Source organism: Pinus tabuliformis, chromosome 8 (assembly GCF_031772625.1).
Source record: "Pinus tabuliformis cultivar Carrire ecotype Pingquan chromosome 8, CPIR1, whole genome shotgun sequence".
Classification (NCBI taxonomy): Eukaryota; Viridiplantae; Streptophyta; class Pinopsida; order Pinales; family Pinaceae; genus Pinus; species Pinus tabuliformis.
The window spans coordinates 108872939-108890735 of NC_142294.1; the positions used below are offsets into that span (position 1 = coordinate 108872939).

A 17797-nucleotide genomic window follows, 5' to 3' on the forward strand; every position below is an offset into this window, starting at 1 on the left:
TTTAGCTACTGAATAACTAGTTTCTCCAACTAGATCGAGCTGTTCTACTGCTATGCCTACGCAGTCCTTGCGCAGACGCTCTGGGAATTTCACACTCCTTCTCATTGCCCTTTCTACGATTTGGAAGACATCCTCTGGAAATGCTACTGACCTCCTCTGCCACCTGCTACTCGCTCTCTGGCTCAATCTTCTCTACTGGATCTTTGCTACTGGAAAAATCGAACTGCCTGGGCAATTGATTATTTGCACTGGTGTGTTCTCCATCTACCTGTCGACCTCTTCTTATAATCTCTTGTTGGGACTCCAACGACCAAGATTAAAACATAATCGAAGATTGAGATCATTTTTGGATTGATTTGTGTGAGTTTCTAGATGATTCACACCTTTCTCAATTAATTCTAATTAATTAACTCCTTTTCCTAAGTTTAGACTTAGAAAATATTTAAAAATAGGTTAATAATCTAATTGAGACACTTTTAGGTGGAATTTCGAGAAACTATTTCTGGGTTATGGAGTTCTCTTTTGTTTTAGCCTCTCCACAGAGTTTCGAGACTAGAACTCCTCCGATGCTACAAAAACTAATAGAAACTGTTGTCGGCCTTCACAAGATAACTGGTCTCGACGTCCTCACAAGAGGTGTTTTAGCGACGGGAACTCGACCAACTGAGCTAACCCTCGGAGCTAATTGCTTTTCTTATTAATAGAACTCTCATACTTTCTACTCTCTTTAATTCACTTTGCACATAATACCATGTTTATGCAGCTTAATTCTCGATAAATTCCTGACCATTGGGAAAACCTATGTTTAACAATTAATTGAATGGGAAAATAATTATTGGTTGCATAAGTGCCTATATATAAACAGCCATTATGTCTGAAATTACTTTTTCATAGTCCCTGCTTTGTTTTCTTAATGATTTGATGTTGTAGATGTACAGAAGCTTATGGTTTGATTTATGTAGTAGAAATATGTTTTGATTCATTGATTTGTCATATGCTTGTGTTACAGCGTTCTAGTGACATTCCTCCACTCACAAAGGAAATTGGTGTTTTGGTATGTTTGCTAGTATATTACTCCAGACTTAGATGCAGGTCTTTTGAATTTTGCATGTTTTTGCACAATTAGTGGTCTAGTTTTGGTGGTCTTGCAGATTGATTTTCATTTGAAATGGAATGTTTTTATGGTAAATAATCTCTGGTTTAGAGAGATTAATTTTGACAATGTGTTTACAGTTTGTTTTCTTCACTGGCGGAGTAGTTTTCCTTACTCTTATTGTGAATGGATCAACAACACAATTTTTGTTACACTTACTAGGCATGGATAAAACGAGTGATATAAAGGTATGCTATCATCTTTCTCACCAGCTTTGAGGTTACTGCTTGTTATTTTTCAAAAATCAATAAACCTTCATTAATATGTGTTTGGTTCCTCGAAACAATAAAGTTTGTTATGATACAATTCCTTCCCTCATTTAACCTCAGCTCAAATTTTTATATAGTTGCATTGTAATGTTCATGTCTAGTCAGCCGGGTGTTTTATTTAAATCTTACTTTAATGTTCTACATACATAATATATCTAGTACATGGACAATTAAAATGCATTTTGTGTTTGGTTCTAGACCTTGAATATTATTAACATATTATCAACATTATCGTCGATTATTCTCTTTCATGCTGTTATTATGACATTTAGAAAGACGGAGTATGGGATTTAAATAAGATGAAATAAAATATGATAAAATTTGTAAATGTCCAACAAGTGACAAGTGACCAGTAAGAGTACGTCAGTGGGATTAGAAAGATATGTCCAATCTGAGTACAACATGGGGGTGCAAAGGCAACTCTATAAATGCTATAAGCAAAGGAGAAAATAGAGGTCGATAAAATAATTGTACTAGCCACACACACGTTTGCAAGGATACATTAGTCTGTATTTCGTCATTTTCCTGTTTGTATTGTCATTTCTTTTGCTACTAGGTAGTCAGTGCTTATCTACAAAGATTTTCATGATTTGTCCTTTATCAGGGATTTCTGACTTTCTTCCATTTTGGGATGCAGATGCGGATTGTAGACTACACAAGGTATGAGATGAACAATAAAGCTTTAGAGGCATTTCGAGAACTGGGGGAAGATGAAGAATTAGGGCAAGCTGATTGGCCATCGGTGGTCAAGTATATAACATGTTTGACAACAGAGGAAGGAAATCGTATGCATCCTCATGCCATATCCATAAATGAAAATGAGCAACAAAGGATGCATATGCAGGATACTCGATTGCGGCTTCTGAATGGCAAGACAACTATTCCTTCTGTTTGTAGTAGGAATATCATTTTAAGGTTTCTTATCCATTTCAATATAAAAGAGGAAGAAATACTCAAGTTCACAATATGGAAAAGAACGAACACTAGAAGAGAAGCTAAATATATTATGTACACCTTAAGGTAGCGGATAAGACATCTTTAATTTACATAAAAAAATTACAGAGGGTGTAAACAAAGCTTGAAATCAAATCTGGAACCCAGATATAAGAGTTCAGATTTGATAGTGATCATATCGTCTTTTCTTCAGTATATTCCCCCTTCTTATCCTTTTTGATACGAAAGAAGAAAGAAGCCATATTTATGTTCACAATATGGCAAAAAGGGAATACTTGTAGAGACGCTAAATATATTATGTACAACACCTCAAGGTAGTGCAGAAGACATCACTAATGTAAAAAATAATTGCAAATGGTTTAAATAAATCTTAAAATCAAATAAATAGTACATCTGCAACCTAGATATCAGTTGGTAGATCTGGGAATACTTGTAGAGACACCAAATATATAATGTACAACACCTCACGGTAGCGCAGAAGGCATCACTAATGTAAAAAAAGTGCAAATGGTGTAAACAAAGCTTAAATTCAAATAAAAAGTAGATCTGCAACCTAGATATCAGGGGTTAGATCTGTTAGTGATCAGATGGCCTTTTCTCTCAGTGTATTTCCCGGCTCCAATATCTGTCCATCATCTCGAGATTTATATGCAGTTATGCATGCCTTTTGTGCAATTTTCGTCTGCTTTAAAGATAACTACCGGGAAAGAATATCATCTTTCTTACTAACAAAGGTTGATCTTCTGCCGTAACCAAGAGATAGACTGTACGTGGTAACTTGAGTGGAAAATCCATTGTGAATAACTAGCCAAGGTTATAGATAAATGGTGGCTGGACATATACCTTATAATGCTTGGAATACGTGGTATGTTATCAGGATCAAGTACCATATCTATATATATATTAAAATTCTGTTTATATTACTTCATGGAACAGATAATTACAGCATAGGCCAGAAATCATATCACACACACAACAGAGGTTTAAGAAAAACCTACCCTAGTAGATAAAAAATTGCAAGCATATGGGCCTCTGCACCAAGAGGAAGGGACTCGACATAATGATGAAAGACACTAAATTTAACTTTTGCAAGGACATCCAACTCCTGTTTAAAACTCATCTATTCACCAAAGTAAAAAGGGGAATGCTTCTCCTAAAAACTAATTCTAGGTTGATCTTTCCAAAGAAAGGCAATAACAGGCAATTTTACGGAGTGCCACAAGGATTTATGGCTGTCCTAACCATCCAGGTGTTTTTGAGAAGAGGAACTTTCCACGACAGCAAGGTAGTGAGGAAGAAGTGATAATCAGCCTGAAACCATGATCAAAACACCTTTGTAGCCTGTTATTGCCAAAAAATATGTTCCATTGTTTCATCCTAGTCACATAGAATACAAATAGTGTCTATAACGGCAATTTTATGAAGCCTACACTTGTTGGTGTATAACCCCTACGAGCATGAATGTAAAGAATAAATATGTGGCAAGTGGATAAGTGGTTTACTTTGGAATTTATATAATATAATAAAAATAATATAAAAAGTGGACTTGGGGATATATCTCTTTAGGGACACCATGCACGCAATAAAACAAGAGGAGAAACAGTGGGTGGTCAATAAAATAATATGCTATTGAAGTTGTCAAGTAGTAGGGGTTCTTCTCGGTCCCTTGAATGGGAGAAACACTTCCTCATCACCCTATAGTGGATTTAAAATATAGTTAAAATCAATGTTGTTAAAAGCGCGAGCGGGATTAAATCGGCGCCGGGAAAAAAGCGGAAAAAAGCGGGAAAAAAGCGTTTGGCACAAAAATATTCATTTTTTTCATTTTTTTTAATATCTAAACCATCTACAACATAAAATAAATACATTGGCACATAAATATGATAAAAAAACTAATATATAAGATGTTTAATATCATTTCTAGCGCTAAAATCACACATAACATTGAATCATGTCCTGAATAGTAAGTCCTGACTCTTGAGTCCCAACTCAGCCTCAAAATATCAACAAAAAATATGATAATGTATCTCATCATGTCATAATGTCATATACAATAAAATGAAAGTCTAATCCTATTGATTTCCTCTGCCCTTCTTGCGAGAAAATGCCACAGCTTTCCCTTTCCCTCTAGATGTAGATGCAGGTGCCTGTGCTGGTGGAGATGGCAGTGGAGTCTGATGTGCTCTAGAAGCTGAAGAACTAGAAGTAGGAGCTATAGGAGGTAGACCACGTCCTCTACTAGTGGCAGGGGTAGTCCGGGTAGGTGGTGTCACCTGGAAACATTACAATTTACAATCTCCCAATCCTGAAATCCTGAAAAACTGATAAGTCTGCTGGATTTTAAATGAAATCTAAAATTCTACTTTCTCCATATGAAATCCAATGAGGCTGGAACCACTCTCAAACATCCTTTTACTTTAAGAATTTAACATTACCATGAATAGCATATCCATACTAGGGCCTAGACTTGATCATTAAGCTGCCCCACTCAAAAATTATTTGTTTCTTTCAAAAAAACTTGCATGAAAAAACCCAAAAACGCATTATAAAACACGCTGCCCTGATACCCTGAGCTTTTTTCGGAAAAAAGCGGCAAAAAAAATATAGCCGCTTTTTTGGTATAAAAAGCGCGATTAAATCGGCATTAGGAAAAAAGCGCGCTTTTTTCAAAAAAGCGTGATTTAATCGCGCTTTTCACAACATTGGTTAAAATTGCAGGGCATTCCAGTTTCAACTTTCAAGTTCTCAATGCTTCCCGACATGCCCTCATTAGGAGTTCCCTTTTTTTCCTGACTTTTGGTTAACTTAGTGGTCATAGAACCAATCTTTTTGCTGAACTAGATCCCCACTTCACTTCCATTGCAGAATGAAGTTGCTTTCTCAGTTTGTCTCCCTTTCTTGCCTGACTCTTGGATAGTATCTCGTATTTGCAGGTCAGTCAATCTATAAGCTGCTGGTTTTCATTGCACTATGGATTAGTTGGTCAGATAGGTTATTTTTCGGATTTCCTGATGATAATAAAACCGACCGTTAGTTTGTCCTTTTGCATTTGTTTTCAGATTCATATGTTTATCTTATGTATTTCGCCTGGGTGTTCAAAAGATTTTGTATTATCTTTCTTTTATAATGGAGTATGGAGGGATATTTCATTGATATTCTAATATATTTCCATACCTTCATTGTTGCAGCATTCTTCTTTTCTGTTTGCTTATATCTTATTTCTACAGGAGAGTTTGTTAAGAATGCCACATTGCTATATTAAGGAAATATGTCCAGATGAGTAAGATCTCTAGGTGGGATTTGTTATTCTTGTGGATGTTGTGTCAAGAGCTTAGATACTATGGAGAATGTAGGGAGTTGATTGACATGTTTTATTGTTCCATTTTCCATTCAGGTGTTCAAGCTGCTTATTGGGGAATGCTTGACGAAGGACGGATAACACAAACTGCTGCCATTCTTCTTATGCAATCAGTTGATGAAGCCATTGACATGGTAGCCTCCCACGAGACTTTACATGACTGGAAAGGATTAGAAACTCATGTCCAATTTCCAAGCTATTTTAAATACCTTCAAATGAGGTTTCTACCTCAGAAGTTGGTGACAATTTTCACTGTTGAGAGATTGGAGCTTGCTTGCTACATTTGTGCAGCATTTCTTCGTGCCCATAGAATTGCTAGAAGACAATTACGTGAATTTCTTGGTAAGAGAATTTCTCTGCAACCAGTTTATGGTTTATTTAATTCATGATAAGTTTATCTCAACTTGGATGGAAATAAGTTGTTAATATGGATAAGTTGGATTTATGTTTGGTTCATGTTAAGAGTATTATCAAACATGGGTAGATTGGAAATTTGGGTGTTTTTATCTTTACCATCTCAATGAAAGTGACTGCTCAGTTTCAGAAACTATAGTTTGGGATAATTGGACCATTCCTTGTTGCCTCTTTTCCATTTACCTTTTCCTTTTGTATCTGATATCTTTCTTATGTGAATTTCTGAGTTTTTTTTTTAATTTCTGAACTTCAACAGCTGTATTTTACTAGATATTGAGAGGCATTTAAATTTTAGACCACTGATTTGAGATGCAACAACAGTAGTTGGAGTCTTTTATTAAGAATTTAGCCCAAGTCTATTGAAACTTAACACTTTTGAATTTATAATAAAAATCTGAGAGGGAATTGCATCCCATGACATCTAATTTCACTATGCGTTGTTGAATGATTCATGTCTCAATCCGTTTATAATTGTCAGGCTTTTGGAGGTTAGCTATTGGTAGTAGAGGACTCAAAGATTCACAATTGTTTGTCGTGATTGAGTTCTTTAGAACCATTATTGGGTTGGGACTGCATATTATCTAGGATTTTAGTGTTGGCACCTTCTGCATTGTGAATAATTGTTCACATTTTCATGTTCAAAGAGGCACATATGATTCTACGGTGACTGTAACATATGTAATCAGATATATTAACATAGAAAACATGTTAATTATTATCACTGTTTATAAGTAGATTATTTTGTTAGGGTCATGACTTTTCATCTTGACCACTCCTCTTCAAGGCTCTATAAGCTTGAGCTGTTCATTCATCGTAATCATTACTTTCATATCGTTATTATAATATTTTAATATTTCCTGTATTACTAGTGTTTATCCCACTTTCTGTAATTTATGATGGTTCTAATTAATTTGCCATGATTAAAATATTTCCTAAGTTTAACTTAGGAAAAGTGGTAAATTAAAGATAATTGTGTTCAAGATTGCTCTATAGACTTTTGTTGATGAAGTTTAATTGATCTTAGCCGTTGATGGAGATTTAATTATGGCTGTTGAAGTCTCAACGAGAGATTATAAGAGCAGCACGAAGGGATGGAGAGAGACACATTGAGCATCAGTTGCATCAGAGTGATCAGCGTGATCAAGGCAGATCGAACTACCCAGTTTGTAGTCTTTAACGAGGGCATAGTTCAAGCTAGAGGGAGAACATCAGTGAGCGGGTTTAAACAGAAATTGGAGAGAGATTTCCATGGGAGATTTCCACAGATTTCCAAAGTCTGAAGGAAGGCTGATTTCTTCTGTAGGAAAGCCATACTAGGGGTTGTGAGTTCTCTAGTGTGCAGATCTGGGCAACAGATTGTTTTTCCAGTTGTCGGGAATCAATTTTGGAAGGTAGAGAGAGTTGCCTAGTGCGAGTGTAGGATCATCGAAGGAGTGCAAGATCAATAACAACTTGAGATCTAGTAAGCTAGTGCGCATTTCCAGCCACAATGGTTTTCTTGTGCGCATTACTGGAGGAGGCCAAGTCTGATTTTGCAATGAAAACAACAAGTTTCCAGGTCGATATGCCAATTGGAGTGGTGGAAATTTTTTTCCAGAGCTTTGCTAATGTTTTGGCAAGCAAATTATTGTACTCTCTAATTCGTTGAAGATCACCTGTTTTCCCTTCAAGGTTTTCCTAGGGACATTAATCCAAAAATAACTGTGTTAATCTTTGTGTGTGTGCATCTATTTCTTAGTTCCAGTTTATTCCCGCAGTATTTTATTTGTGAAAATTGCAGTTGTGAGCTATTCGTTACTTGTTGTTAAATTAATTAACAAAAGAGAAATAAACTACATCAATTAGAAGAATAGTTTCCAATTTATTGCAATCGTGAAATTTTCACATGGTATTAGAGCATAATTGATCAGATCAGAGGCTCAGAGGCAGAAGTAAGATCATGCAGTTTCAGAGGGAGATCCGAAGCATAGGATCTAAATTTGCGTAGGCCAAGCTAGGGGTTCAATTTACTGAGGAGCAGAAAATCGATTTCTAGATCTAAGTGGAGGAAAATGTGAAAATTCTATCATTGCAACACCTGATTTACATTGCCTACTTATTTTCAATAAGTTATTTATGAAATTTCTTCAATAAACATTAAAAATAAATTTTGCTGCAGATATCACACCATAATACAAAAACAAACACATGCACAAAAATCAACACATCAACACATATATTTTGGACAACAATCCCTAGAAAAACCCAATGTGGGAAAATCAGTGCAGCAAGGGAGGATTTTATTATTCAGCAATTCTTCAGTACGACTGGGTGCCAAACTGGCTTACCCAACAAAGAGAAAAATTCTTCAGCACTTCTCCCAGTCCTAGCGTCAGCCTGACTGACCTCTGCGTAGCTCCCATACATTCTGCGTTAGCCCCTGCTTGTCTGCATCACCCACGCAGGCCCTCTAGTGACTGCGCAGTCTCCTGCTGCCTCAACGTTTGCCTCTCCTGCCTTTGCGCTAGTCTTCTGTTGTTGATCATGACTCTCTGCTCCGTACTTGCTGCCTCCTGCTGCTCTCCAGACCACTAGTTCGAATTTCTCAGCTAACCCCGCTCCAGAAATCGAACTGAATTGTCTCCCTCAATGTGTTCTCCAACTGACCCTCGAGCCTCTTCTTATACTTTTTTTGTTGGTCCATCAACAATCGAGATTAAGTTCCTAATCAACGGTTAAGATTAGATCTGGCTTGATCCATGACTTTTGGACCATTCTAACTCAGTTTTATATTAATTTACATTAATATTTTATTTTCCCTAAGTTTAGACTTAGGGACTCCATTAAAAATATTAATTATTTTAACATCTTCCAAACTGGTTAGATTCTGCCCAAACCATTTCTGGGTCTTGGAGATCCCATGTGCTTTAGCCTCTCCACCAATTTTCGTGGCTAGAGCACATCCGATGCTGCCCCAAATCAATAGAAAAGTTCGATTTTGCTTCAAATCTGTTGCCGCAGGTAGTTGTATTGATAGGAAGTGATTCCAGTGAGCAAATCAGTCAGTTCGTAGAGTAGATCTGGGTGCAGAAGATTTGCAACAAGGGTTGTAGTTGCAGGTCTACGTAGGGAAGGAAGAAAAAAGTACACACAGGGAAGTTCCAGTTTATTTCTCAAAGGGTTTCTAGATTTCCAATTGCAGGAAAGGAGGCCTTAATTTTTAGTAGTAGAAGGTGATACAGACTTGCTAGTCCAGCCAGCGCACGTTCTAGGGTCAGCAATGTGTGACAAAGGTAGAGAGAGTTGCCCAGAAAGGAACAACAAGCTGTGCGAGTTCTTGGAAGGATGCCAGACGCTAGTGTAGGAACATATCTATCAGTGTAGGAATAGATCTTCGCATTCTAGGAGGAGCGCGAGTAGCAGAGGAGGCCAGATCTAGTTGTCGAAAAGAGAAGGAGATTTCCAACATATACTTCTCCAGTAGTCTCAGAGTTAGAGAAGTTCGATTTATTCACAGAAAGTAAACAAATTGAATAACCAGATTACCCAGTTCACAAATCTGAACCAGTGATTTCATTCCCAGTTACCGGATCTATTTGTCGGAGGAGGTGCGAATAGCTTTAGAGATAGAGAGAGGCAACATATTCACCAGATCTAATTTCCAGGAGCATTTCTCAGTGAGCACTGCGAATGGCAGGATCTAGTGCGGGTTGCAGGATCCAATGCAAGTTGCTGAAAGAGGGTGCGAGTTTGCAGAAGAGGATGAGTTGGTTTTGCAGAGGAAATAGTGAGTTTCCAGATCGCATTGCTAGTTGAAGGAGTGAAATAAAAATTCTCTAGTGTTTGAGTTTCACAACCTTTTGCAGCTTTCTAGAGAAGGCCATACGAGATTTCCAAAAGAGGTTGTACAAGTTAGCCAAAACATAGATCTGGGTAGCAGATCGACTTCCAGTTTCTCCACTTGGATCTGGGGTCATACACATAACCTGATTCGTTTTTCCTTGAGTCTTGTCCCTTTTTGGGACCATTCTTTGCTTTGCAACTCGCATTGGAATGATGTTTTGTTAAAATTGGCAACTAGGGCCAAAATCCACATGGGTCATCTTATTTATGAAAACTGATATTTTTCATGGATTCCTCTCTCTGAGAGGTGTAGGATTGATCTAAAGATCATCTGATTCTGACGTGTACAAATGAAGTTATGAATTTATTTTGATTATGGTCAAATTGTCAAGGTCGGCCAACAAACTTATGTAGGCTCAGAAGCCCAATAGTCACGTCTATTCATCCTCAACGTTGCATATAAATAGAAGGTGACTTATCCTCATTTGGACACACTCATCTTCATACTTACCTCTCTCTCTCTCCACATGTTCGAAATTTTAGGAGAGCGAAATTTCAGGAGGCCGAAATTACAGGAGACTGAATTTCTGGATAGTTTGACCAAGCATTGACCAACATCTCTTGACCTCCTTTGACTGTGTTTTTGTGAGGGCTATCTCTATTTTGGCAGACCGCATTTTTGGGCACAGAAATCGAGGCATGTTAATCTAGGTTGTCATTGATGTCAATATGGCAGTGTTTGTGATGGCAAATTCTTGTGACATGTGAGGTTGCCCATTGATGCTCATTGATCATGATATTGCTCATGGAGGATCCAAGCATTGAATACAGACATAATAGAAATAGTGGAACCGGGGAGGAAAGATATCAGAAGCCATTAGATCAGTGTATCGGAAGTCATAAGAGTGAGGAGAAGCCACAAGAGCGACAAGCCAAGACAAAGCAGATCTATCACATATGCCAAGAGTAAGAGCAATATCGGAGGAAGGAATAAACTGTGGAAACCTTTTAAAAGTTCACAACGCATAAACCAGAGGAGTTAACATATCATATCGGCAGGTTCTATTATATGTCACCACACAAAACCCCCGATTTTGATTTGATATGTGGACCCGACCGCTCCATTAGAATACACTGTTATGTTATATCATGTTTGCCTCATCGAAACTTTCATATCACAAGTCTTAATGGGATGTCACGTTAAAATGCCGATTGCGATATGTACTGCGGACCCGATGGTTCCATTATAATACACCTTAATACTATATCGCATCCGCTGTATGAACTTTCATATTGCAGGTCATAAATGTCATGGTAAAACCTTTGATTGCGATATAATATTGCGGACCCGCTGCACCATTATAACATGACTTCATACAATATTGCATCTGCAGTATCGCTAGTTTCTAAGGGATGTCAAACCGCCAATTGCGATAAGGTTGTGGACTGGACGGGTTTATTAACAACTGCTTAAGATCATATAGCATTCGCTCCGTCAGCAATAGTGAAATCACTATGTTATGTGCAAAACTATGAAAATTGCGATTGCGGGATTATAGGAATAACTCCGATTTTCATGAATGTTGCAATTGCGATTAATGTGGGACCTCCATGTGGGTAGCCTTGGATGAATATTAAAAAAAGAAGGGCCTCTTCGATAAAATCTTTTAATGTGCAAACTCATAAGTCGGCCTCTCCTCCCAATGAACGTGTCTTTTGGTTATCGGCAAAACTCATATATATACAAGTTGAAACGCTTCACTTCAGGTAACGGATTTCATGCATCTAACATAGAGAAGAAGTAACAGTTCACAACTCATGAACTTGAAGAAACAAAGAAAGCCGAAGTTCGAGCGGGAAGGAAGGAAGTTGAAGGTCCAACAGGAAAGAAGGAAGCCGAAGGTCCAGTAGGAAAGAAGGAAGTCGAAGGTCGAGAAATTTTGTTGATTGGGTTAATCTTTGAAAGGCTCGGACCTGTGATGAATTAGAAGAAGTACAGACCTCAACCTGAAGAATAGTTTTTTTGTGAAGATCTGTTTGACCTCGAACCAACGAAGTAAGATTTCATCAATCATCAGTTGAAGGGAGCAATAGACAACACCGACGTTGAAGTATTTGTGAGTTTGTTCCTTGGAAGTAAGATATCGTGACAATCACTCCTAAAGCAGTTACTGCGACAATAAGAACAGAGGCTTGAAAACAGAGAATTGCTTTTGTGCATACATTGAGGCTTAACACAGATATCTTGTTGGAAAGCTTCAACAAATCTTGGAAACATTATTGGAGATCATGATGCCTATTTGAAATCATCATGAGATAACTTTGTAGACTCTGTTTGGGCAATATGAAGAGTTGTGAAGACTCCTTCATATGAAGACAGGCTGTCATTGATGTAGCAGTGAAGCTGTAGATAGACAGAATTCAGTGAAGAAGATTTTGGGAGCAGAGAATTACTACCAAACATATCTAGACAAAATATAGCAGTGGGTTGGAGCCCAGAGGGTTGGTGCCCTGAAGGTTGGAGCCTCGAACAAACAAGGCAGGTGCCTTGAAAGATAGGGTTGGAGCCCTTGGGGTTGGTGCCTTAGAATTGGAAGGATTGGGGTCCTTGGAGTTGGTGCTCCTAAATCCAAGGTTGGTGCCTTGACAAGATAGGGTTGGAGCCCTTGCGGTTGGTGCCTCAGAATTGGAAGGATTGGTGTCCTTGGAGTTGGTGCTCCTAAATCTGAGGTTGGTGCCTTGACAAGACAGGGTTGGTGCCCTAGAGGTTGGAGCTTCACAAATAGTCCAAGTTGGTGCTTGGCAACAGGTTGGAGCCTGGGAATTTGAAGATCGGTGTCTTCATCTAGGCTTGGAGCCCTATATAAATTGTACTTGATTCATTGTAAAGATTATATTAATAAAAGCATTTATTCCTATTGTTCATTTTGTGTTCTAAATATAAGTGATCTAAATGGTAAAAGTAACAATTCAAAAGGAATACTGATTCACCTCCTCTTAGTATTTCCAACAATTGGTATCAGAGGTAGTACCTTCACTCAAAGCGTAACAACTTGAAGGTTGATCATTAGAACACAAATGGCGAAGCCAAGGAAGAAAGTCTCCAATCCTCCTAAAGATGTGTCTCCCTCAACCACCGAAATTGAAGTCAATCAATTTGTGACGGCTCCATTGTTCAATGGAAACTTTGATATATGGGAGGCAAGAATGAGGAATTTCTTAAAGACTCAAGGCATTGAAATCTGGAAATCAGTGATTGTTGATAGCATGATGGATGGAGAATCCAAGGAGTACAATGCAAAAGCAATGAAGGCAATCTTGAATGGGCTACCAGATTCTATAAAGAACAATTTAGGAAAATGTTCGTCAGCGAAGGGTATATGGGACAAACTTCATGACCTTCACTCAAAAGGAGCATTGACCATGACCACTAGTCAAGAAGATGATGGAAACCAAGAAGGAAATCCAGAACCCATCATAGAAGCTGAAAATGAGAATGATGACATCAAGGCTAAAGAAGACCTAGAAGATGAAGAGAATGAAAAAGATTTTGAAGAAGATCTCCTCACTAAACTTATGGCTGCCATGGAAGAGATTATCAATTTGAAAAAGGAAAATGAGGAACTTAATAAGAAAGCACTAGCTGGTGACCAAGGCCAAACAAGGAAGAAAGTTGACCTTGTCAAGCTTCAAGTACAAGAAAGGGATGAAGAGCTTGCCAAGCTTAAAAAGGAATTTCATCAAAGCAAAAGAAAGCATCATGAAGAAGTCATATCCATGACAAATCAATTGGATAAAGAAAAGAAACAGGAAGATAACTTGTCAAGCCACCTTGAACAAAGGCACCAGAGCTTGAACAAACTTGAAGTAGAGATTGGTCAATACAAGGAAGAGGTCTCCTCCCTTAGATCACAACCAGAAGAAGCAAGGAAACAAGCACAAGGAACTGAGAAGACAATGGAAGCATTGGTAATCATAGAAGGATAGGTTGATGAAGCAGAAGATGAGAAAAACACCATGATATGCCAACTAAAAGCAAAGGATGAAGAAATATTCAAACTAAAATCCGACCTCAACCTTCTCAAGGCTGAAACATGTAAAGCTACAAGGATCATGGAAGAAATAGAGAGCAGTCTAGCTAAGGAAAATGAAGAAATCTTCAGAATGAAATCAAAAATCATCTGCCTTAAAATAGAATCAAATGAAGCAATATGTATGAAGGAAAAGTTTGAGAAACAACTTGCTAAGAAGAATAATGATTGTGAAAGATTGGAAGAAGAGATTGTCTCCCTTAGAAAAAAGGTTGAAGGGATGGACAAATTCTTGAAAAGCTCTCAAGCCTTGGATGACATGCTCAACCATCAAAGATCCCCATTTGATAAATCAGGTCTTGTCTATGAAGGAGAATCCTCAAGCAAGAACGATAATGATTCAAACAAAAAGGATGTGAGGAAGCTAGAAAGAAGTGTTGATGCTCCCAGTTCTAGCAAAGGCAAGGATAAGAGTCAAGGCAACAATGAAGGAAATCCTATTCCAAGAAGAAATGCATATGATGTCAAGGACGCAAGAAGCAATGGTTATAAGCAAAGGATCTCAAGACAGAAAGACTTCAAAAGTTCTTCAAGGAAATCTCCATCTCCCAGGTACCAAAGTTTATTTCTTGGTTATTGTTATGGTTGTACAAACTTTGGACACATGGAAAAAGATTGTAGGGCATATCACAAAGATAAATATTATGGTCCTTGACAATCTTCGAGAAGCAATTTTGCAAGAAGAAGTCATGAATTCTTATTCATAAACAACATAGAGTGCTTCAAGTGTCATAACATTGGACATATGGCACGTCGGTGTAACTTGACTTGGGCACCTACACAAGCTAGAACCATGGCAGAGAAGAAAGTTACACAAGTATGGAGAAGAAAGCAAATACAATCCGAAAATCTCTTGAACTCTCCAGCCAACAACACATGTTGTTGACTTGATGAAGATATTTTTGATATTTCGAGTGTTTGATGATGGGACCATGCATACAGTTAGGGGGAGCTTGTGATTCTTGATCATTATTGTAGAAGCTATCTGTGAAAGGGTCCTTGTGAAATCCTTGATGAGCTATATTAACAATCATTCTTTGATAGATCATTTCTCAGGAACACTCCTTTGAAAGAACAAGATCTCTTATCCATCTAATGGACTGTTGTTAAAAATATTTTCCACTTGATTTCTAAATAGAAATTGGAGCAACAGAAGGCCATCTAATGCTAATAAGTGAATAACTATGTTGTTGTTATTACAAAAGTTGAATATTTCGACTCAGGGATTTGATATGAGAACAAGTAAATTATGGACATACTCATGAATAGATCTGGATCGTAAGATCGACAGATCTGTTAGATCGACGTTGATCAGCAAATGCGGGGGTAGGAGAGTACGAATTTTCTTGATCGTGTCTGAAGTCCCGCTCTCGCTCCTAGCTGTCGATCTCACATTCAACCTCTTGGAACACGGTTGATTACGAGGGTTAAGCCCGTTTTAATCCGTGTTCTAGTTGAAGTCCCGCAAACCGTAGATTTGATGGCCTCTTATATCTAACGGTCATCGCGCACCAATCAGCTCGTGCAATAGTCAAGGAAGAAGGTAGTTTTATCAACGAAGCTGTTTATTAGATGGAGAAAAAGTGGTAAGTGGTAATTCAGGTTGGTCACCCGATTCCATTTATCGACTGACATGTAGCACGCCGCAGGAGAGAGAAAACCACTTTATCGGGCGGGTAATCCCCGTGCAAGTGGCTCATCCGATATTGTTGTTAACCATTGGATCAAATGGGTTTTGATCAATGGTGGAGGATCACTGATTAGTTTCGGTGATTGGGTGAACCATCAACCGTCGGATTGAAGCTTGAAGCAAGAGCAATTGGCAGCATTTGACAAAACTGAAGCATTGCAAAAAGCTGTCAACCAGTAAAAAGAATTCAAAAGACGATCATATATTGGATGTCAAATCTGCTAGTAGAAATAACTTGAAGAAAATTTTACTAGAACACAAAGAAAAATGGCTCATCAAAAGTACTATAGAAAGGAGATGTTGCACAGTCAAATATAAGCTCAGTTTAATGTTGGTCACTTTGGAAAATAGCAATAGTGGGGCAAAATCTCTCACCATTTCATTCGAATGCAATAATGTTAAAATATTGGATGGCGGTGACTTAAGGAGAAGCACAAAAATATAGAGGAACTCGGATTTGAAGAAAGATAGCGAGAAAGACAATTTCAGTGGTTTTTTTGGTCTTGTTTCGGACTATGAAGACCTCTTAAATCTGACTATGGAAAACAACAGAATACGGACAACAATCCTTCTATCTTGAGCAATAAGAAGAGCACCATGATAGAGGGAGTAGTTTGATAAGAGGAGCAGTTCGTCAGGGGGAGTCGTTGTGCGCTCCTTTGCCATTGATGACAAAGGGGGAGAGAAGAAGAATATTGCCATCAATGACAAAGGGGGAGATTGTTAATCTAGGTTGTCATTAATGTCAATATGGCAGTGTTTGTGATGGCAAATTCTTGTGACATGTGAGGTTGCCCATTGATGCTCATTGATCATGATACTGCTCATGGAGGATCCAAGGATTGAATACAGACATAATAGAAACAGTGGAACCGGGGAGGAAAGATATCAAAAGCCATCATAGAAGCGTTATCGGAAGAAGAGCTATCGGAGCAGTGTATCGGAAGTCATAGGATTGAGGAGAAGCCACAAGAGCGACAAGACAAGACAAAGCAGATCTATCGCATATGCCAAGAGTAAGAGCAATATTGGAGGAAGGAATAAACCGCGGAAACCTTTTAAAAGTTCACAACGCACAAACTGGAGGAGTTAACATATCATATCGACGGGTTCTATTATATGCCATCGCACAAAACCCCGATTGCGATTTGATATGCGGACTCGACCGCTCCATTAGAATACACTGTTATGTTATATCGCGTCCGCCTCATCAAAACTTTCATATCACAAGTCTTAACATGATGTCATGTTAAAACACCGATTGTGATATGTACTGCGGACCCGATGGTTCCTTTATAATACACCTTAATACTATATTGCATCTGCCATATGAACTTTCATATTGCAGGTCCTAAATGTCACGGTGAAACCTCCGATTGCGATGTAATATTGCGGACTCGCTGCACCACTATAACATGACTTTATACAATATTGCATCCATAGTATCGCTAGTTTCTAAGGATGTCAAACCGCCGATTGCGATAAGGTTGTGGACCCGACGGGTTTATTAACAACTGCTTAAGATCATATTGCATCCGCTCCGTCGGTAGTAGTGAAATCACTATGTTATGTGCAAACCTCCGAAAATTGCTATTGCGGGATTAAAGGAATAACTTCGATTTTCATGAATGTTGTGATTGCAATTAATGTGGGACCTCCATGTGGGTATAGCCTTGGATGAATATTAAAAAAGAGGGCCTCTTCGATAAAATATTTTAATGTGCAAACTCATAAGTCGGCCTCTCCTCCCAATGAACATGTCTTTTGGTTATCAACAAAACTCATATATATACAAGTTGAAACGCTTCACTTCAGGTAACGGATTTCGTGCATCTAACACAGAGAAGAAGTAACAGTTCACAACTTGTGAACTTGAAGAAACAAAGAAAGTCGAAGTTCGAGCAGGAAGGAAGGAAGTCGAAGGTCCAACAGGAAAGAAGGAAGCCGAAAGTCCAGCAGGAAAGAAGGAAGCCGAAGGTCGAGAAATTTTGTTGATTGGGTTAATCTTTGAAAGGCTTGGACCTATGATGAATTAGAAGAAGTACA

General features: G+C 38.2%; 1 protein-coding gene across 1 annotated transcript in view; it reads left to right on the forward strand.

Moving 5' to 3' along the window:
• SOS1 (sodium proton exchanger, putative (NHX7) (SOS1)) overlaps positions 1 to 17797 on the forward strand; it is a 449093-nt gene that overhangs the window by 235189 nt on the left and 196107 nt on the right. Inside the window, exons 14-17 of the mRNA XM_089371819.1 lie at positions 1010 to 1054; positions 1234 to 1341; positions 2060 to 2291; positions 5771 to 6076. Coding sequence (XP_089227945.1) covers positions 1010 to 1054; positions 1234 to 1341; positions 2060 to 2291; positions 5771 to 6076 — 691 coding nt within the window. The remainder of the gene's footprint in view (positions 1 to 1009; positions 1055 to 1233; positions 1342 to 2059; positions 2292 to 5770; positions 6077 to 17797) is intronic.